Source organism: Alligator mississippiensis, chromosome 13, assembly GCF_030867095.1.
Source record: "Alligator mississippiensis isolate rAllMis1 chromosome 13, rAllMis1, whole genome shotgun sequence".
Lineage (NCBI taxonomy): Eukaryota > Metazoa > Chordata > Crocodylia > Alligatoridae > Alligator > Alligator mississippiensis.
In genome coordinates this window covers 6,555,191-6,578,281 of record NC_081836.1, presented here as the reverse complement: position 1 = coordinate 6,578,281, position 23,091 = coordinate 6,555,191, and the positions used below count along the sequence as shown (strand labels likewise).

General features: G+C 41.5%; 1 protein-coding gene across 3 annotated transcripts in view; it reads left to right on the top strand.

The window, feature by feature from the left end:
* PRDM2 (PR/SET domain 2) overlaps positions 1-23,091 on the top strand; it is a 109,662-nt gene extending 86,571 nt beyond the window's left edge. The window contains exons 9-11 of one of the 3 annotated variants that reach the window (XR_009456171.1): positions 18,093-18,228; positions 19,660-20,020; positions 22,745-23,091. Coding sequence is in view for 2 of the 3 variants with exons in the window: in XM_059716258.1 (XP_059572241.1) it covers positions 18,093-18,201 (109 nt within the window). In the remaining variant the exon portion in view is untranslated. Of the gene's footprint in view, positions 1-390; positions 1,983-18,092; positions 18,229-19,659 lie in introns of those variants that run through there. The other 2 variants (XM_059716258.1, XM_059716259.1) reach the window with 2 other exon arrangements.

Sequence of the window (23,091 nt, the reverse complement as noted above, 5' to 3'; positions counted from 1 at the left end):
TGATTCGGATTCGGAGATTTGGCCACTGAATTGGGCCGAATCTCCTCCGAATCGAATCGCTACCCGAAGCTTCGCACAACCCTAATATTCACCGTTGGTATATATGCCAAGAATCAAGGGTTCTGTGTATCCTCCCTGCTTGATGCACTAGTTGACCCTCAGGTACTAGTGGGCAGACTCTGATTCTGTTCTTCATACCGACATTTCTGTCTTTCCCAGGAAATTTTAACTTAAGAAGCATTTCCAAACCATCTGCTTCACTCTGAAATTGTGTTCAAGTCTGTTTTTCACCCTTCAGTTTGTTTTGTTTTCCCTTTGTAAGCATATCCCTTTCACAGACAGTTTATTATTTTTGTCATTTATCTTCAGTTTTTGTTTCTTATTTTCTAGGAACCTCCTGTAAAAACAAAACAAAAATCCCTAAATGACAAGGTAGAGCTGTTGCATGCTCCACTTAAGATAAGCACTACGACAATGGATGTGAAATACACCAAGCTTGCGAAACCAGCTGAAGCTGACTCACAATCATAAAATGCAGCTGATTGCCTGCAGGCTTCTTGCTAACATTTAGTGCCAGGCATACGTTTTCTTCTTTGGTGCCTGACACATGCTGGGCTACCGGATGACTCACAGAAAAGAAAAGGGTACTAAAAAAAAGAAACAAAATGGGTTAGACTAAACAGAATTGGCTGCCATTGACCTCCCTGCTAGCTCAGATTGCTCGTTTAGTCCATACCTTCATGAAAGGCACACACACAGAAGTTCAATTTCAACTTTGCGGAGCAGGTTCCCTGTTTTATTAGTGATTCAGCGTAGATTCAGGGACAACTAATATTGCTGCACTCAAAGTATTTTTGTCATGTGTTGAGTCTCTTGAAGCTTTTCTTTTAAATGCTTCAAGTAGAGAAGGACCTAGGCTGACAGCATTTACTTTTTCTTGCCATCCTCTCCCCATTTTTAATTGGCCAACATAAACATGGGGGAAAAAACAGATTTGGACATTTTATGAATTTCCCCATCTCCTTTTATACATGCAAATAACCTCCCATGGCAACAAAATACTGGCACCAATTTGTGAATATTATAGAAGTGGATACCATTTTATTAATAAATAGGCCAGAAATGGGGCTATGTACATGTACAGTTTGCAAGTTAAATATATAATTACTGTAAAAGATCTTATGCATCATTTTCTAGTAACTGAAAGCAACACATTGACCTACAGATCATAAACATTTTTTTTTTCATGGAAAAACAATTTGTCATGCATTTATATAGCCTTCAGGTTTAATGACTGAGTTCATGGAAAGTGGCTAGTATCATTATGCACCCCCTTGCCCCTCTTTTTTTGTTTTGTTTTTCCTTGACTTAAAAAGTAATCTACCTCTTAAAATTTGTAGTTTAATACTTGTTTGGTGAATTTGTGCCACTTTAACTTTCACTTTCACTATCATTCCCATTTTGTTACATTTCTGTTATGGGGACTTTATGTTGAAATATTGTATAAAGCATTTGTAGCAAGTTTAAAAAATAAAATATTTAAAATTATTTAAATTGTTTTGGACACTTCAATTGTATTATATATGTGATTTACATTTTACATTAATTTCATTTTTGTTTTTATTTTGGGTTGTTAATCTGGAGAGTGTTCTTGTATTAAAGTTTGCTGTTAGTTATATTGTTCTTTTGTTGGAGAGTGATATAAAGACTATTCTAATTAAAACATTAAAAATTACAGTTTGACATACAAATGGGGTTGTCCTTGCTTTTGAACATTGTAGACTTCTCGGAGATGTTTTAAGTGCAGGTAAGCAAATGAAGAGAGGTGTTCTCTTTTTCACTCTGGCATGAAATGAACATTGAGAATTCATCCAATGTATTAAAAAAACCCTACGCTCTTGCAAGCACTTAATGACCAGCTAGATGGGACTACTGTGATACATTTTATATAACTGTAACCAATAAAGTAAACTTTTTAAAAACTGGTGGAAAACTTGCCTTTTGTATCTAAACGTGGACTATGAGGAACAACAATGTACATCTAGAGGGAATTAAGTGTGCTTGCATCCTTTAGATAATTACATGCAACTTATCAAAGCAAATGTGAATAAATTCTGTCTTACTGTGTTTTGTTTTTTAATAATTACTTATGTAAGTGCTATTAACAATCAATTTAACAATATAGCTACAGATTCAAAAGCAATAGTTAAAAGTATCGTGTAATGATTGACTAGCTGTAAGAGTGTCATAAAATACTTGGTCTACGTACATTTTATGCTCTGATTGATATTTCTAGCTCATTGAACTAATTTAAAATCCAAGTGCATTTTAAGTCTTGTAGGACAGGTTATTTTTATTCTTTTTGTTTAGAACATAATGTTCCAAAACAAGGAGGAACTATGACACACCTGACCATCCAAATAAAATCCTTCCATAGTGGTGTTTTTGTATCTTAAAGCCTGTTCATGCTGGTGTGACATTTAAGTAATTTTAAATGATCATGTCATGGATCATACTGAAACTGTAGGAAGTTAATACACCTATTGGAACATCCTACCACTAGCCCTGAAGGAAAAAGCTAATTGATACTTTTTGGTGGATGGAAACAGCACAAGATGGCATGTGATGATATCCCATGGTTTCTTTCACTGTGCACGCTAGCTTGCCAGTGGCTGGTGAGAGAGAGCCAACACCAACGCACGTTTGCCTATTCAAATAGATAGTCGTGTTCATTTGAATGAGATACGCAAGCAAAAATTACATGTTTATTTTATTTTGTGGAAGTAGATTCGTTGCTACAAGTATTTCCCTTATATTGTCCAAACAGCAGTATCCTATAGGAATCAGCTCCAAGAGTCATAAAGCGCACGATAAACTGTTACAGACTTTACACATGCAAAGTATTTGAGCTGTTCCATTCAGCAGTATATGAGCCACTCTAACCACTTAATTGCAGTGATGATTGGGGATAACTGTGCTGAGGATACACATCAGTGATGCATCAGTTTTGTTCCTGATCGTTGTTTTTATTCTCATCAGCATGCTACAAATAAATTGTGCCACCAAGCCAGTACATCCCAGGTACTTTTAAGGGATTTTTTTTTCTTACTGTGGTGTAATAATTGCTGTAGTTTGATACCTAGTGTGGTCTAGACATTAGATTGAGACAGAGGTGCATGGTTAGTGTGGATACCATTAGCCAAACGTATAATTATCTTAATTTACATAAAGTAGCATACTGCAAATTTTAGAACAACTGTCAGTTAAATTGGCTATTTTGGCTGAATGAAAACATTTTGTAATAATTGCAACAGTATAGTTGCATGGACACATCAAGTGTGAAGCAAGTTTAGAAAACATCCTGTATCTCAGATATTAAGTTGGTAATGTCATCGTTGCATGGTGTGCACAGATAGATCTGTTCATACTTCAATCACCATGTCAAGTTCTACTTGCATTTTCACCAACTTCAACTTGTGACCATTAGATGCCTGCTTGGCGGTGTCAGTCTACTGTATATCATCTACCACAGTTTGGGACCCTCATGAGCCTATTCAGTGGTCGGATCCAGCATTGAAATTGCCTCAGAGGCAAGCGCCCTTTCTGTTACTGGTTTACATTGTGGTAGAAAAATCTAGTGCCTGTGTCGTTTGCTGCCTTCTGCGACTGAATCCTTCTCTCGGGCTGCTCTCACTCTGACATATTTCAGAAACCAGATTTATGCATGACATAGTACAAGGGGGAAAAGGTTTTCATGCACCCCTGAGCCTGGGGGATTGTGACAACTGCCCCTTGGCTGCTGGGACTAGCTGCAGGACTGGGCCCCTGTGCTGCTAGGACCCTGAGTCAGCAGCTGCTGGTGTTGGGTGTTCTGGACCTCCCAGCTCCAGCTAAGCATGGTGCACCCTCGCACCTGGGAGCCCAGCAGTTGATAGGTATCCTAGCCATGGGGGGGAAACCATGCTACACGTGCAAATTAAAGTTCAATAACAACCAGCTATAAAATTAATACACCTTTTCAAGGTCTAACTGTATAGCTGGTTGGAGTTTTTTGTGGTGTGATAGCTGCTTTGCACATCTAGCTGATCTTAAGGTAATTGCACAATTAACCAGTTAATTGCCTATGCCTCTAAAATGTAGAGAGGGCTTTATTCTCTTAATGCCTGGGTCCTTTGTCCGTTCCATGTCACTAAGAACAAATAACTGAAAATGTTGGGCAAACAGTCTTCAGCCCCTTTTTCAAAGTAAGGAACAAAGCTATACTGAATATCTTGTAGTTAAATTGTATATAGAGATGAACCTTATTTTTCTTTTAGAATTCCTTTTCGGTTGTGCTGTAAAATTTTATATTGATTCTCAAGCTTTCATTCGGATGGTTTAACATTTTCATGCCTTTCCCATATCTATTGTGTATTTTCCTTTCCATTTCATATTTCAGTTACCACACACGAGTCAGGTTAGCGGCAGCACCTGGTTGTTGGTGGCAGCTCGTGTTTTCACCCAGTCACCTTATGGGCAGCCAGTGGTGCAGGAAAGTCGAGTGACTTTGGCAAGGTTGCACAGTGAGTCAACAACAAATGACCTGGGATTTCTATCCAAGATCCTTCTAGCTTGTCCTTTATCAACACAATTCCTATTTAAGGGCATGTATAAGTTGTTAGACTGTTCTTCAGGGGAGATGAGTGCTTGCAGCTCCTATTTAACTCGGAGGGAGTTGCAGCTGGCCCACACCTTTGAAAATAGTCCTGAACGCGGTCAAATTAAACCAATTGTTTCTCCTGTGGGCCGTGGTTTATATATGCCATGTAAATAGTTTTGAGCAACCCTGCGCTCCAGCAGTTCTTGATGCTAGGATCTCACAATGCCGCATCTGCCTCCCTACATTACTAAGTGGTTAGGAGACTGCGTGATATCCTCACAGTGGCAATGCTAACGCCTTCATCAAGTCCCAGATAGATTAGTAGAGTTGCAGTTTGCCTTCACCTCAGAAAAATGAGCCACATGAAAACTGCTCCTGTGCATTATGTTTCTCTATTCATTGGAAATTGGGAGCATGTTTTTACAGGCTTGTGTACGTGTGGGTTCTTGGGGAATTTGATTTGAATGAACTTTTCAAGTGGATGGCTTAGCTACATTCCAGCCCCCGTGATACACACTTATTCCAAAGGAAACAAAATGGCGTTAAGGCTGCTTTTAATTAAAAGTGATTGTGTTCATAGAGAAGCTCGCTGCAGTTTAAATAGTCCACTTGAAATTCATACCATTGGACCATAAACATTAACTTTTGGCCACTGAAATGTTGCAATAATTTAAATAGAAAAAAAGGCACTAATATTGATGTAAATCCCTCGCCCCCCTCCCCTCCCCCCCCAACTTTCCTCCACTGTGGAGTATTTTACTCCCAGATGGATTTTCCTCAAAATTTTCAGATGGCAAATGAACACAATCTGCTCACTTACGTGTGGCTGCCATGAGGCACTTTACTCCGTGGTTATACTTCAAGCTGTCACTCTCATGATTTTGCCTATTTATAGCCAAGACCTTAATTTGGGGTAATTTTCCTAAGTGTCTCTGTTTCCATCCAGGAAGAGCACACACCAACTGCTGAAACTTCCTTAGCTTGACGAAGGGTTTTTGAACTCGAAAACTTGCTTAATAACTATTCTCCAACCATTTGGGTTGGTCTAATAAAAGATATCAAGTTCACCCAAGGAACCTTGTCTGTTTAGAGAACCATTTTTGACTTGGGCATGTAACCAAGTTACCAGAGGTAGATTGAGATTTGAAAGTCAAGTACGTCAGCTATGGTGTGGCAACTACCCCTTTTGTGCAGTCTTATCCTGTGGTCAAGTAAGGGTTTCTTTACGTTCATTGAGGGGCAAGATGCTTCTGATTTGCCACGGGCGAAGAGTGTGTACATGGGCATTTATAGCAGTGTAGCTTACAGGTGTAAGTGGATACCTTTTACATGCTTGTGATAAGGTGTTTGTGTGCCTATACAAAACCCTAGAAGCTTTGGAAAATCCCAGTTTGGGTAGAGCTACTTCCCTAGGGAGTTTTAATGGTGTCCAAATTTTGTTCTGGTTTCCAATTGGTAGAGAGAGGCATAGTTCATAGAAAAACTGTAAGTAGAAATGAGCTAGTAGCTTCCCGGGAAAATCTCCAACCTGTGGGCCTATAGTTGGTTCCTAAATCCCTATGTAAGCATCTGCGTGAAAAAAACGGAGGAGCTACAACAGTCATTGAAATCTTCAGGACATACAAAAGTTGAGCATCTCTGGAAATCTGGCCACTGTATTAAAGTGCCTTGAATATTTTTATTTCAACTGAAATAATAAAAAGATGTCTACACGCAGCTTCAGATGTCCTGACACCCAATTAATCCTACAACAGCCCAGCAGAAATAGCATATTCTAATATTCTGCCAACCTACCAGTGACAAGAAGGCTATCCCTTTTACCCTTTCATTGTTCTCGGAGGCAAAGATTAACTAGTCTTTTGTGTCATCCCTGAAAGGCCACCAAATCTGGATTAATTACCCTATTCTAGGTACCTGCATTTGAAAATAGTTGTCTATTTCAAATAGTTTGTCCGAATTTTGTAAATTTGAAGGGTATTTTATTGCATTGTGATATTGTCCACGGGAAATGTTTTGTGTGTATATATGTATATGTATGTATAAAATAGACTTTGCAATTGGTTTCACCACTCAGCTAGAGCATGTGTAATGTCACATTGCATTGATGTAAAGTATTTTTCACTATCCATCTATTGCACATTCAATAGAGAACCTTTTTCATTGCTGTCACCAATCAGGTTTCGCATGCATCTATCAACCCCACAATCTGGTTTAGTAATGTGGAGAGCCTGGTGAATATGAGAGTTTAGTTTGAGGGAAATGGATGGGTTAGCCATTTCAGAGTACGTTCCTGGAGTAACAACATACCATTTATCCATAAAACTGCCTGCAGAACACTAGGAATAGTCTGAAATGAAATATATAAGAAAATTAATCTTTATAAGAGGTTTGGGTGGTGACAAACCATGTTTTAGTGTGCAGTAGTAAGTTAGTTGAATAATTGATCACAGTATGAAAAGCAAATGGTTATTTTGTTCTGCTGAATTTGGTGCTTGAACTCAAGTCTTCTGACCTTCACTTCGTAGATGTGTATATTCATGGCATGTCCCAACGGTCTTCTCAGACTGGAGTTCCTGTTATCTCTGGTATACAATGAACTTCTAAAGGGTGCATGAGAGGAAAAAATGGAAAAGCAGGAGAGAGAAGGGATATGCAAATGGAGGAAAATAAAGCAAAATAAAACATAGGTTGTTGGAGAGGTTACAGTGTAGTTGTATTGATGTGAGGTGTTATTTTTTCCCAGTTTCCATAACGTTGAAGTATAGTGGGGCACAGTTAAATGAAAAAGCAGCATGTGGCCACAAAAAGTTTGGTAAATAATGTAGTGTCACCCTGAAAAGTAATGAAATGGGCCTGATCTTCAGCCATTTATAATTCGGATCCATTCCTCATCCTTATCAAATGTGCACGAAAGTATGAACGTAGAAAAAAATTACTGCAGGGTAAAGCGGGGTGGAACTGTGCACATTGGCTGCTGCATGGTAATGCATCGTGTGGTAAGTGGAAGTCAAACCATGAGAGCCTAGACATCAGTGAAGGAAGGACAAGTAAGTTGCTGCAGTTCAGCTTCCATTTACCATGGGGTAAGAGCATGTATAGAAGTAGTCCCCATGGAGCAGCTGATGTGTGGTATAACTCCCTGCCACGTACTCATGCTTTTCGCCATGCCTCAAATGGTTTATATGTTCAAATCACAGATTGCTAATGTTGCGGAGCATTTAAGGAATATAGGTGGGATTCTTACAGCACACCCTATGATGATAAACTAGTCTGATAGCTGACGTGGACTGTTTTATTGCAAACGCTTTAACGTTTGGGAGATTTATAAGTAACTGGGCCAATCTGAGTCAAATGAAGCACTGTGTGACCCAGTGGATCCTCAGTGCAGGTCCCTCTTGCGCACGGAGGCAGAGGTCCCAGTGTGAGACGGGTTGGGCAGACAAAGAGAACAAGATGCAAACAAACTGAGGGAAAGATCCAAAATGGGACAGATTGAAAAGCATGAGACGGGCATGGTCAAGCTTGAGGGAGATTCATGAAAGGAGAATGACGGCAGGTAATATGCTGGCCCCTGCTGTCTGCAGTGGCAGCCCAGGATCTTGACCTATTTCTCTGCTGTCAGTGGATGCCGCATCAGTGCTGGTGCATGCAAAGGGTGACAACATGCTATTGCCATCGTGTACCGTGACATCTGGTGACAAGGTCTGTACGGTGGTTTTAAAGGCTGCATGCCAACAGATGCCTTGTGCATCTCGGTATGATGCCACGCGATGGAATTTCTGGATTTCCCCCCCCCCCCCCCCTTTTTTTTTAAACCTAGGAAATTTATGCACAAAATTACATGAAGTACATGATTAACATCATCCAGGTTCAGCTTCTTCGTGCATATGTTACAACACAGTCTTCAGTTACGTGCCCAGATCTCTCCCCCAGCCATGGCCACAGTGGGCCTGCATTGGGGATGAATCAGGGTTGTGTCGTGAAGGAGATTATCGGACCCTAGCCTCATTTATTGTTGTATAGTGCACTATAGTGTGTAGTATAGCACAGCGAATGAGGCCTGGGACTGCAGGAAGAGAAGGAAAAGTCTCGTAGTGGGTCCTGTCATGGAGAACAGGATTGTATCCTGCCCCTAAGCCACAAAGTTCCTATGTGATCCTGGACAAGTCACCCAAATCAAAGTTCAGTGGGTCACTAATTAGCTTTTCCTTTTATTTCCTGAGTGCTCAACTCAATGCTCTGGGGTTTAATTTGCAGAAGTACCGGCTACTCGCAACTGCAAGTGAAGCCAATGGGAGTTGTGCTTCAGTTCCCCAGCTATAAAATAACATCAAGCCTGTGCCTCGCAGGGATTTTGTATAGATGCATTAATTTCATGCTTGTGAAGCACTTGGATACAAATCTACAAAGCATCATACAAAAGCCCGCAAGGAAATTAATGATTCCATCCTCAGAGCAGGATTTGAATAATGTTGAGTAAATAAGGCACGGAGAGACGGTGAATAATGAGAATAAGAAGATACCAGATAGCAGTTCATTCAGTGAGTCATTCTATTCAGTGAATGGGACAGTATAAAAATATGTGTTCGTGTAATTGAAGACTGCACCAGAAAGCATATGCACAAGAGGGCTAAATTGGGGTTGCGCGTGACTTTTAACTTTAGCATTTCCTAACATTTCGGTGTTTGACTGTACAACATGAATAATGTTCCCTTAATGTAATGTTTTGTGCATAATTAAAATCTAGGTAATATCTAGAGGCTCCAGCTGCAATCAAAGCCTTGTTGTACTAGATACCACAGAGAAGAGACTGTCCATGCCCAGAAGAGTTTGAAAATAGACTGAAGCCAAAGATGGGTGGGGAAACGGAGGGGATCTAGTTTGTTTAAGGTCAAACAGCTGTTCATTGCCAAGGCAAGAATAGAGTCCAGGGCTCCTGATTTCCTGTCCTCTTTCCTTGCCACAGGATCATGCAAACTCTCTTTCCAGTTACCACTGCCACATGTTTTCTGTCATATCTATAGCTTTTGGTTCTGTGAAGTAGTAATATTAGGATTTTGAAGAGAGAAAAAAATCCTTTTGACAGGGTATAGCAGCTGGGGCAGGTACCCCCATGCCATTTTGCTTCTCTCTTGGGACAGAAAGTTTTTAGCATCTTATGTTCTCTTTCCCCACTGCTTCAAGCCTATGGCAGGTCATTTGAACCTTGTTTCATCTGTATGTCTGCTCCTCTGTCAGTGTCTTCTGTAAACTTGGTTTTGGTTGTGCTTCTGCCAAAGTACGACACGAAAGCATTCACGGTACTGTGTGGAAATACTTGATTTCTTAGGTTAAAAACCATCTCCGGACACAGGGGTCTGTAAGGGAGCATCAGGTAGGGTAGCAAGGAAGGTCTTAGAAGTTTGCCTGATATTTTGCCATCTAGACAGTTACAACACCTCAGAGCGAGTGATTTGTAGATTCTAATCTGGGAGCCAGCGTAGCAAATTTCAAAATAGGTATGCCACGTCTGCGTTGTGGTTAAGTATCACAAAGCAGCATTGGCCAATCATTACTTGAATGGGAGAACTCCAAGAACCTGCCAACGGTTTGAGAGATCTGGCATCGGTATTTCAGTAGACGATTCTTCTTCTGAGTCATTATTGGCTCGGGGACTGTATGGTCTTCTGCTTCCAGAGGTGTGTCACTTCTCTGAGAAGGAACATTGAGGCTCTGAACACTTACATCTGGCATCAGTAAGGGGTGATGAAGTTAATTCTGGCGTCTGGGCTAGGTACTGCTAGAGCCAGGAGTCCGTTTCACCTAACGTTGAGCGTTTTGTTGGTCTCTCTTCCTGTCTGAATTATTTGGCTAGGGATAGAAAGTGCACGTAAACTGGTATAAGTGATCTGAAACTGGTTCAAATCTGTAACACAACAGAAGTTAAGTGCACATAAACCACTTTCAAAATGGCTGAAACTGGTTTAAGACAAACCTGGATGGATGTAGTATCAGATTGAACTGATTTAGGTTAAATCAGTTTATGGTACTTCTGTCCCAGATCCAGATTCAAGTCCCCCAGCATCCTGGGATGCTTTGCACCTCCCCTGCAAACTCTACCCCCTCCTCTCCTTGCTGGGTGGGCAGGCTAGCCTATGCCCAAGCTGTCTGCTCCAGCTGAGCAGGGAGGTGTGCTCTAGCGCCCCCCAGCCTTTGGCCTGGGCCACTGCAGGCATGTGGCTGCATTTCCAGAATCAAAAAGTGAATGTCTGTTTACTTATCGGTTCAATCTTTGCAGCTTGAGACTAACTTTCAAAGATTGATTCAATTCAGCCTTGGGCTTTTTGACTGTCTGTGCTTAGCTTTTGGGTAGTGTTACTGAGTAGGGAACAGGTGAGGGCTGCTGTAGCCTAAAGTAGACATTTACATCTTGGAGAGGCCAGGAGCTGTTTTCAGGGTGGCTCTCCACCCTGTCCCATCTTCCTTAAAAATTCTGGGGAAGAAAGAAAGCTTTATTCCTTGCCTGAAGCTTTTCAAGGAGGCCTGCCAATGGCGGCAGCAGCAGCAGGGACTAAATCAGTGTCCTTGCTTCTACCCGTTCACCTGGTGGGAAAAACATAGGCACCTTGTGCTGCTTCATGACCTTTTTGAGGGTATTCACTCCCATGGTAGCTGGTGCAGATTGCCATTCAAACTGGAAGCAAGATGCTTAATTTGCCTGCAGTGAGGCTGCTATGTAGTGTTAGCAGAACTGGTTCTGCGTTTCATTTGGGTACCGGTTCGTCTGTTAACGCAGCATAGGATGACAAGAGCTGCTGTGACATGCGATTAACAATTCCTACATCAAGGTGCTGTTTGAACTAGTTTAATATATTTACAGATTCCCTTGGACGCAAGCCCCAGAGTTGAGCATAACCCACTGCTCTTCTTAATGTCACCTCTCCTGTGCCTGATCTGCAGAGGATGTGATTCTGCTACAGCTACCAGCTAACGGACTTGGCTTCCTTTATCACAGCAGGGCCCTGGTGCAATCCCCAGTGACAATCAAGGTGATGCTTATCACACCAGCAACTGGATTGACTACACCCCCCTGCACTATTGCAACCATATGTGTCGCATCGAAGCGTGTTTTTTAAATCGTAGCGTGTTTTGTTTTACTGCTCCTTTATCTGTGCATATTGTTTTGTGTAGCAAATTATACAAGAAGACCTGCAGGGCTGAAGCAGCTGTTTCAGTTCTGCTAACCCCTTAGTATTAACCTGCAGAGTTCTTTATATAACTCACCCAGGGCAAGCACATCTATATAAAAAAAACCCCATATTAAATGTTCCCTATCTATGATATACTTTCTGTTTAATAGTAAATAATGAACCTTATGCTTTTTCCACAGCCAGGAGGGTGATTTGGTAGACATGAAAGCTTTTTATCAAACTATCAGATTATATTTTGTGGCAGTAAAGAAGACTCATTTGAGGATTGCTGTTTGTGATCAAACGTTCTTCACCTCTTGGTGCTCAGAACTCAGTGTGCTGCTTTAAAAGGGCAGGGAGATAAATCGCTGAAATGATACAGCCCATCTAAATTTATAGACTCAGAGCAAGAGTTCCAAAAGCCACATCAAGTTTTAAATACAGGATGAGATTTTGAAAAGGTCTCAGCACCAGACAAATGCTAATCCCATCTCTGAAGTCAGTATGGATTTTACTGACTGGCCGGGGTTAGGCTGATACTGAGCACGCTTAAAATGCTACACCTGGAGCAGAGCTTGAAAATTTAAATAGCCTAGATATTTTGAGGGTTGGTCTGAATAAGCAGAGAAGCAGAAACCATTGCAAAGATATGGTGGCTTGTGGGCATTCATAGCTAGACTCTCCTGCTCTTTCCCCCTAGAAAAATGAAAACCCTAAACTCCCAAAGTTAAAGGCTTTTATAGCCTCGGTAGTTCATGAGAGATCTGGCCATGATATAACATTATCTGGGTCATGCCCTTGCAGTATACCTCTATGTCCTGTGATTGCAAAGATAGACTCCTGCCCTCTAACCCAACCTCACTGTCGCTTTTTTTAAATCAATCAACTCTCAAAGTAAGCACAGTGTAATGATTGAAGATCACTTCCCTCCCCCCCACCCCCCTTTTAGACACAAGAAGTGGTTTTTATTTTCTAACTCAGTGGCTATTGAATAAAATGTACAAAAAAATCATAAAACTCCTTTTGTCCCATTAGATACTCCACTTTGAAAATCTCCCTGGGCTGCAATGCTACTTGTGCATCTGGTATTAATGGCTGCTATTTCTTCATGTCCCCTAATGGCTGTCTGCATACTCGCTTTCCCAATAAAAACAATTCAAAAGCAAGTCATTTAGCTTAGCCATGCAATGTTCTCATAGTATTTCATCTCTGACCAAGAACAGGAAGCAGCAGAAATCTTACTGAAAATCTTGCTTTCAAAAGATTAACCAGCTCAGTTTTGCAAATAGACCAGGAAGTTTAGATCATTTGGAGAAGTTTCACTTAAAACATCCAAATTGCTGCATGAGTTCCCATAGAGGAGCTTTGATGTAAATCTGCATAGAGGAGCTATTGATATCAGTCCCCATCAGTTAAAAACTCAGCTTGCTTTTGTCACCCTCTTTATGTGAACAATTAAATGCAAATGTAGGAAGTGATTTTATGTATGTCCAAATTCTGACCCTACAGGTTTAGTTGTTAAATTTGGGAATTGGAAACAAGCCCTAACTGAAAAGAGTGTGTCAAGCTCTGAAATCCTCAGTACTTTCTCTTTAAAATTTCCCTTTTTGCTCCATGGACTAACACTTGGTATGTTGTCACCATAATGTTCCATTCATTATATCTTATCAGGATCTCTCAGTCTTCTGGATCCCAGTGTGTCTAGCAACCCTATCAAATTGCCTCAGGGCTTCATTCCCATAAGTAACTGGATGGATGTTTCTGGGCTTAATTGGGTAATGTGGAGGGCTTACACTTTACAAGAATCTAAATCACTTTAGTGCGGGGAGGGGGGGAATACAAGGTAATTTGCATGAGAAATACTAAATGCATTTAGAGTGCATGTAAAGGAGGGTTGCATGCACTCAGTCTGTTTTACCTAATTGGTGAGCTGGATGACAGCCTTCTGCTTCCCTGCCAGAGTTCAAGGACCTGTGTAGATATAAAAAGCAGAAATTTGATTTAGAAAAATATCACCTTGTGCAGAAAAGTGAGACCTTTCATATCTGTCAGGAGGCAACAAGACTTCTCAGATAGGATGCAGGGCAGGAACTCGGGAGATGGTCATTTTTTTAGCTTTGTTCGAGCCTGGTGCTAATAGCACAAAGGTCACAGGTCCAATTTTCATAGGGGGACACAAGACCTTTCCTGCTTCAGGCAGCGGGTTGGACTAGATCAAGGTATCTCAACCTGTGGGTCGCAACAATATGTGAAAGGTTTGCGAACAAACTTTAAAAATGGATTCTCTTTTAAAGGAGGAAAATGTAGAAAACTGACTTTTCCCTTGCAGGCTGGCAGAGTTGCAGCCTGCAAGGGGCTGCTTGGAGGGCTGGGGGCGGGAGGCAGCAGGTCAGGATAGAGGTGCACTGGATTGGGACTGGCTATCGGTGTTTACAAGTAGGTCCTGGTACAAAAAAGGTTGAGAACCACTGGACTAGATGACCTCTTGAGGTCCCTTCTAGCTCCATTTCTCTTTGATTTCCTCACTATGCCACTGACTTGATAACCTTGGGCAAGTCACTTCCCTGTCCTGTGTCTCAGTTTCCCTATCCGGAAACTAGGGATAAGGATCCTGTCCTCCTTGGTAAAGCAATATGGAAAATGCTATAAAAGCGATGAGTTGCTTTCTTCTATTCTTTTAGTATTATCATTCCCATTAAAGCACATGTGTTCATCCCTGCTACCCCTGAGAATTTTCTCAGCCCCTCCCATCTGCTGTATTTCACTGTTGGGCCTGGCTTTCTGATCAGAAATGTGAAGAATGCCGTGCATTCAAAAGACTGTCTAATTTTATCCCGACAGTATAGTCAGGCCGTTAGAAGATGCCACCCTAAAAAATCCTTGCCTCTCGTATAATTTCTGGACCGTCACAGCTGCAACATCACTCTTACACCCCTGGGGTTATGCCCCTAATTTGCCAAGAGACAACGTAGGTTTTTGTTTATATGAGAAATTTGCACTGTTCAACAACTCTGTTTTTTCAGTTGATTCAAATCATATGGTAGAGAAGTGGTTTGCCATGTCGGAGCAGGGTGGCACCTTGGAGAGGAACTAGTTAGTATTATGGTGCACACCGTGTGTGGGCCATTTTATTTCAGTTGAAGAAGTGGCTTATGATTTATCTTGAGGCAATTTAGGACTTCAGTAAATTTACGCACGTAAACTATTTCTATATAAATCCCACTACATCACTAGGGGGGAAAAAAGTGTTACATGCTACTATTTTGGCTGCTTTTCCCATTTTCTGCATGGTAAGTGTCTTTTCTGAAGGGTGCTCTCCTGCAGCCAGGAGAAGAGTTCCTTGAGTTACTGTTATACTGTGCATTTGATACGCTACTAAGACTGCCTCCACAATGGACGCCTTCAAAATTTTCAGCCTTTTGTTCTCACCTTTGTTTAGCCCTACTATTACTAGCAATGGTAAGAGCAGGTATTTAGTGACAGTGTTAAAAATAGTAGGGCCCGAGCCACAAAACTGGTTCCATATGAGGAAGTAACTCTGGTGGGAGTGTTTCAGCAAATGCCCAGGGTAGACGAGGCAAGCGTTGGCCAAAGGAGTTAGGTGTAGACTGAAGAGCTAAAGTATAAATTAAAACTATATAGGGAGTAAGTTTGTTTCTAGTGACATCTTGATTGCTCTCTTCCTTGCTTACTGATGTCTCCATCTCAAGAATGGAGCTGTGACACCAGGACCAGAGTCCCAAGAAGCTAATTTAAGATCAGTAGAGTCCTGTTTTAATTTTTGCATTGAAACTGTTCATGACAACACGGGGATTCGCCCTAACCCATCCACTACTATTTCTCGGCAAGGCAAGCTGCATAAATGTTGCTCAAATGTCAGATGCATGGAAGACCTTCATGTCCTTGCTGGAGGAAGATAAAGTATATGATTTGGTCTGGGCTTTGTACTGAGTTTGGGACGTGGTCCCCACGTCATTTTGTCTGTCGTTCCTGGTGTAACACCAGGCTGCTACATTAAGGTCAGCTGGCACCTGTTTGTGCCGTCATCTCTCCTAGCTATAGGCAACCCTGCACTTTCTTCATGGGGAGGCAAGGGCACCACCATGTGGGAGATCCTTACGTGAACTTCTCTAAATACGACTTTTGTTGCGAGGTAAGAGGAGCTGAATGGGAGAAGCAGAGGGTCTATCCCGCACGAGTGGGCGGTCACGAGATACTCCAAATGTTTTGCCTTTCTGAAAAGGCCCTATGTTGCCACACAACTTAAAACGCAAGAATTCCTTTGTTCTTTTGATCAGATCACTGCTGGCGCTTCCCTCTGGTTTTAAGGCAATATTTCTTTTGCTGGGAAGAGTTTTCTTCTTTCCCTCTTTATTGGCTGACTCTATGGGACTCCAGTTGTTTTTATTCAAATGTTGGATTGCATAGCGTAGCAAAATCATAGTGCCGCTTGGTCCTTCTCAGTTGAGGGTTTCCAGCAACTGCAATTATTAACTAGCAGTCTGTTTCTTTAACCTGGGCTTAGGATAAGTCTTAAGTGCATAGTGCAGCGCCATGTAGCAATACCGAGTGCTCTGGTTTAGATTGAATTTCAAAAAAGAGGGGGATAGATTTTTTTTTTTTTTTCAGCCTCATTGCCATTTTGTGCTGCAGTTTGACTTTTGAGTTCTCTATGTTAAGGTGGCCATAGGTCCTCAGATGCAGATGCCTTGCATGTGAAAGTGTATTTTTATTTCATTAATTTAATAAGGACTCAAAATCACAGCATGTCCTTGACATTATACAGTACTTAAATGGACACGTTCTGATTCACCACTATGTTTTTCCTGATTTGGGGCTAGCAATAATTGTTTTAATACTGAAACCGAAGGAACTTTCTAACTCAGGTTTACTTTTAACTTTATTTTTCACAATGAAAGTTGGACTCTGTTTCTGGTCATTTTTATTTTTGAGTTTCCTCAGTTAACTGCAGTTGCTCCACAGGAGGACCGAATACAAACAAAAATATTTTGATGGCCCATTTCTAGGCATCCCTGACAATGCTTTTTTGGAGCGGGTGGAAATTTTTCCTTTTAAAATTTTGATGCCCTTTTCAGATTTGATGAAATGGCGTGAAAACTGTTCACCCTTTCCCATTTACTTTTATGGATGCTGGGGGTGGGGGGTTGAAAAACCTACATTAGTGGAAATTTTTAAATTCTGAACTAATGAAGAAGAGAACAACTGGCTTCTCTTTAACAACTGATGTCTCTCCTATACTCCCTAGATGTATTTGCACTACTTGCACAAAGAATAAAGGCTAAAATTAAATTGAATTCCCCTGTTTCTCCTAGTTCTCCACTGCTGCTTTTATCTATTTTTAAAATCATCATACACTATGTTCTGTTTCAATCTTTTTTTAAACTGGTAGAAGGTGGAATCCAATTATATGCTTTTAGCAAAAATTATAAATGCTATTACATGATATTTATATATATTATACAATTTTATTTTGCATTTTATTGTATTGTTTTAGCAAAAGCTATAAATAAACTAATCCTGCTCCTATTTGAAGACTAATGTTAATGGATTGTAATGTTATAGTTGGAGCTGACTTCAAAGACATGAGAGTTTTGGGGGGTTTTTTTAAAGAAATAATAGGCTGAGGTCGTTTTTATCCTTGTCTTTTGGTGCGAGGTGTTTACCGTGTGCGTGGGTCATGTTTTCAAACTTTTCCTTGTGACCACAAAAGTTAGAAAGGTTCATTTCTAAATGAATGCTGAGCTCCTTATATTGTCATAAGAGTCCAGGCAAAAGTCTGCCGTGGGGTATATGGGAAAACGGATCCTGGCACTGTCCGGTGTTCGGTACAGGTGGCTTGCTGCAATTAGTTTGAGCCCCATTCACTGGTTTCTTCTCATGCTTGTCCAACCCTGGATGCCGTGTCTATGCGGGGGGAGGCTGGAGTCTAACCCCTCTTGCGCCTTTTCACTTTACCCCATTATTCAATTTAGGTGAGATGGCAGAACAGTGTAAATCATGAGTGGCCTCACAGTACTGCCTACCTGGAGCGTAGGGCCCTTATCTGAAGCCTGCTGAAGTCAACAGAAGGTCTCCCATTGCCTACAGTCCTGTTAGGTTCAGGACACAGAGGAGCAGGACCAGGAAGGGTGTTCTGATAATGGTGGGCTACCAGCTTGGCCAGCTGTTTGGGGTAAATGTTTGAACTGAGAATTGTATCCCTGTCTCTGCTTTTCTTTCTAATATGACATGTGGGTGAGAGTTTCTCCTGCCTCTTTATACAGTTACAGACTCCGCGTGGCCTCTAGATGTCCCTCCTCCTCTTCTCATAACACCAGCACCAGGCAATGCAAGAAATCCAGCTGCACTACCACCCACTTCTTCAAGGAATAGACTCCTCTGCGCATCAAACCAAAACAGGTACAGTCGTGTGCAGGTAAAAGAGACCAATCAGGACTTTAGGACAGATGTCATCTCTGTAGCCAAAGATCACAATGTGCTTTGCAAATATTAACCAAGCCTCACAGGCATCCCTGTCAGCCAGTTAATAAGTACTATCCCAAGGCACGGGTGAGAAAAGCAAGACGTGTTGGGTAAACAACCTTCGCAAGGCAACCAAGAGAGCCTGGGGTGGAACTAGGTTTCTTGGGTCCTGGTTCTTTTCTTTTGTCATAGACAGATGCTGCCCTCCTGCTCTGAAACACCTGGACTCGTGTTTTCATCCAAGTCCCAGCAGTACATACTGTACTCTTTATACTCCTGTAAACTGACTTCCATTCCACGTGTGGTGCATGAACCTCGGGGAACAAACAGGCTTTAAAACCCAGAGTGCTGCTCCTGCACGTCTTGCGTGGCAGATGAGAAAGCCCGCAGCGACCCTGGGAAAGCCAGGGGGTTTTGCCCATAACTCCCCTCCAGTCTGGATGCAGGGTGCCGTGTGTGTCCTTCGGTTGCCTCCTTGGCCTCGGAGGGGGCTGCATTTAATTTATGCTATTGGTAGTTTCTGAAGCGTTGTCAGATCCTTTGGGACATAAGAGCCAAATGCTGAATGTCAAATATTATTAAAGCAGCTGCATCGAAATCCTGTATTACTGAGAGTTGCCTTGGCAGAGTGCCCGAATGCAAAAATCATGCCTAGTTTGCATATTCATTTACATATTTAATACTTGCTTTGTAGAGAGACATTTCTAATACAAAAGTACAGTGCCATGATACATTATAAATGCATTGCTTCGATTTTCAGCTGAGGGAAATCAGTGGAAGTCAGCTACATGCACTTACAGTGACTATGGTGCTTGTGGCCCAACACCCCTAGTGCTCCCGGCATGACTTGCTTCTCCCTGAACTCAAGAAATTTTGACTAGACTGGTGGGCTGCCAAAGCCCAACTTATTAGTCAAAGTTTACTGAAAGCTGCTCAGGTTCTGATTTTGCACTGGAAAGGGACTTGGGAAGCCTGTGTTGATTCCCTGCCTCTTCAGCTGGCCTGTGGGGTGACTCCAGGCATGGCACTTGATCTTTCTGTGCTTCTGTTTCCCCATCTGAAATGGGGACACCAACCACTTTCAGACTGTAGCAGTGCAAAGCTCTAGCCGAGAGCCTAGGAAATACGAATGGTCGTGTGAGCAGCGATTACTCGTGTGCATGTGCTAGCATGCCTTGAACAAGGGATGGGTCCTGATCCCAGAGACGTGTTTGTTCGCACAACAAACTGCCAATGAGCAATTTAAATCAGGGGAAAATATCAATAAAATAAAAAACCCACAGCTGCTCCTTGCAAAGTGAAAGTGGCTGTCTGATGGAGACCCTTGCATATGACTGTGTTTGTGTGTGTGTGTGTGTGTATTTGCAGGCACAGGACAATGCTGACCTGAAATGAGGAGGCAAAATTATCCTCAAACACCATCATCTGTTCTGTTTCTCCTCCGCTGAGGTGAGACCGGTTCCTCAGGAGACAAAGGGGCCAGCGATTTCCTCTGCCAGAAGCACTGGCATGCTCTTGTCATATTGTCCTTCCTTCCAGGGAAAGAGATCAATGCAGGGCTCCTGCCTTCTCAAGAGAGTCATTAACTATGAAGGCTGATGTGAGGATGATTTCATAACAGTCCCTGCAGTGTGAAGTCCCATCCATCAAGACCCAGTGGAGTATCATGGAAAAATGTTCAGAGACAATTGCAGGCTGATTGACCATGTGTGAGGGTTGATAGATTTGGGTGAGTTTCCTCTTTCTGGTGAAGCCTAGAGAAGTTTGACATACTATGCAATTAAATTTTCAAAAAAAAAAAGACTGTTAAATTATTTTAGCTTCAACGTTACTTTAGATGCTGTGAAGTATAGAACTGGGCAACACAAGAAACCCCACCAAAGGAGCGGTTACATTTTACAGAGGTTTTTACATCCCAAATCTTTGGGAGCCCTAGTCTCCCAACTTTGTATCGTGAGCTTTAAGAGCCTGGGGCATTGTAAAAGTTTGGATGCCATCGCTTTTAAAGTGTGGTAGGATCTACATCTCTTGTGAAGTGGCTTTTGTGAAATGCAATGATGGTCTCAGCCCGTTTTTTTTTCTCATGGGACAAGTATCCATTTTGCAAGTCTCCATTATTCTCAGTGCCATCGTTATTCACGATTTGTCTTTGCCAGCATTTCTAAAATGCCCATTGCTGTGCACTGTATCAAGCAGCATCTTCCCCAAAAATAGTGTTTGTGACCTCCAGAAGGAACGAGTCCAGTTTCAGTGGGCTTAGCAAGAGTGGGTGTGTGATGATGGCCGGCAGCTGATGAGGATGGAGGTTCAGGAAGCTGCAAGTCCTGCAGCTTGTGCAAACAGATGTTTTCTTGCTAAAACATGCCCACAACACATACAGAAATATCCTATGGAAGAGATGCTGTCCTCTACAAGCTTCACTTCAGTGGTATAGAGTCAAAGGGGGTCCTTTTACATTATCCACAGGCCTGCACCAGTGGAGCATAAATTTGGGATTTTCAAAGGAGTTTTAGGCAGTTGAATGCCCAGCTCCCATTAAATGTTACTAGAAGCTGGGTGACTGACTCCAAAGACAGATGAAAATGTGCTTCCCTGTCCCTCCTTGCTCCCCTGTCTCCCCAAATGTCAAGAAAACAACATTTTATAAGGTTATGTTTCTTTCCAAAATTTGAGAGGGCTTTTGAAAAACCAAACACCTCAACCTTTTTCACAATCCCAAGAGGTCAAGAAGAACAAAGACATTTGACTTTTAACGACCATTTTAGGGGTCCCAAAAACTGATCATTTTTTGTGTTTTCAGTGAAAACCTGATTTTTATTTATTTATTCTGGACAGCAGAATTGTTTTGTTTAAAAAGAACTAGATTTGTGAGAGGATGGAAGCCAAAAGCCATTTTAAATTTAAAAAAACAAAACACAACAACCACTAAATAAAAGCATAGAGGAAAATATTTGGAGTCTCTGGCTGCTTTGAAAATCCCAGCCTGATTACTTTTCCAGTGCAGTTGTCACAGAGAGAAGTCTTAGGAGAGACATTATGTGAGATACCAAGGACTGAATGAGCCATAAAGAGCCAGGTCCCTTACTCCTTTCAAAGTAACCAAGGGGACCTTTGAGAGGAGGCTTTGTGGAGAAATCCCCAGCCATCTGGCTGCTTCTGCCAGCACTCAATTCTCTTTATATGTACATTTGTATATGTATATATACACATAAAGAAAAAATAATAATTACAAATTAAGACTGAGATTTTCACAGCTGCCTAAGAGATTTAGGTGCCTTACACTCTTTAGAATTACTGGGAATTTGGTGTCCAAATTCGATAGGCTGGTTTGAAAGTCTCAGCCTGATTGCAGAGGAAAAAACCAACAGTTTGTCAGCATTAGATCTGCCTAACAGCACCTGACCTCAAAATACAGTCACGTAGCTTCCCCTGCAGCTCTCTATAATTCACTCTGCTCTCTTCTGGGTAGTGACTAATCCTTTCTTTCATTTTCTCCCGCTTTCTTTCCTGATCCAGAATTAGCGTGGTAAACCTGCACCCGAGTTCTTTAGGACAGGGACTATGATCTGTCTTTGGACCACAACTAGCTTGTCGCGCAAACAAGTGCTATCAGTAAGAGACCAACTCCAATAAATAACCTCCATCCTAAAGCATAACTTTAAAGTATCCCCAAGTTTTCCAATAGTGTTTGCTGGGTTTTTAGTTAGAGATCGCATTTACTCAGCGGAGAATTTCCACTGGTCACTTGGGGGTTGTTGCTCAGGAGAAATGTCGTTGCGTCACAGCCTGAATTATACTCAGCCAACTCTTTTGAGGTGCCCCGAATTAGCTATGGACAGTATGGTAAGTTAAGGATGGAGTTTCTGGCACGGATTCTGCTGGGTTTAGTGCCTTTACGGCAAACCAATGAGGTTATTCCAGTTCCATTTTGTGCAGCTTAATTTCCTTTGGGTTTTTTAGAGGGATATTAACAATAATAATCGACAAACTCAAGGAGAAAAATGTGTAAATTACTATGATATATGAACATTTTTCCCAGAGCAATTCTGGTTTATCACACAAACCTGTAAATATGTATTTACAATTTTAAAAGCACGTCTTTACATCCCTGATTGTAAATGCTCCGTTTTTAAAGTTTTATAACGTGTTATTTAACCAAGAGACCACAGCACACACAGCTTGATATTGTATTTGTCCACTCAAAGGATCCATTACAGTCTGAACTGTGGTAGAAAAATATCCACACCGTGAACAAGAAATATCCCATTATTGCACCAAACTTGTCACTGATGATTCTCAGACAACAAAAGCAGATTCTTTAAAGGGGGAGGTGATGGAGTCTATTTTCCCACAAAACTTGGCAATCCAAAATGGTATTATTTCTCTCTGATGATGAGGATAACTTCACCACAGTCAATTCAGGAAAAATCACCATTTTCTTTTTTTCTCCCAGGGGCAGAATTTCACAGTTTTGCAGCAAACTTCCTAACCTCCCCCGTGCCTGCTGGTGAAATGTGTGAAATTTTGTCTTTGACTAATATCACCAATTCTCATGAAAATTCAAGGGAAAAAAAAAAACTCAGGTTTTTGCATGTAGAATTTTGCAAGGCTGACACTGGAAGCTCTGCAGTGCCCTGTGACGATGTGAATATTGAGATGGGTATTAAAAAAAAGACAAGTAGAGATACGATGTGACCTGGTTGGGTGCTCGGATTATGAGCATTCCTTTGGAAAACGAAAGGCTCTGCTGTCTGTCTGCCATTGTAACGAAAAACAATAAACTAATGTGATGAACTTCAA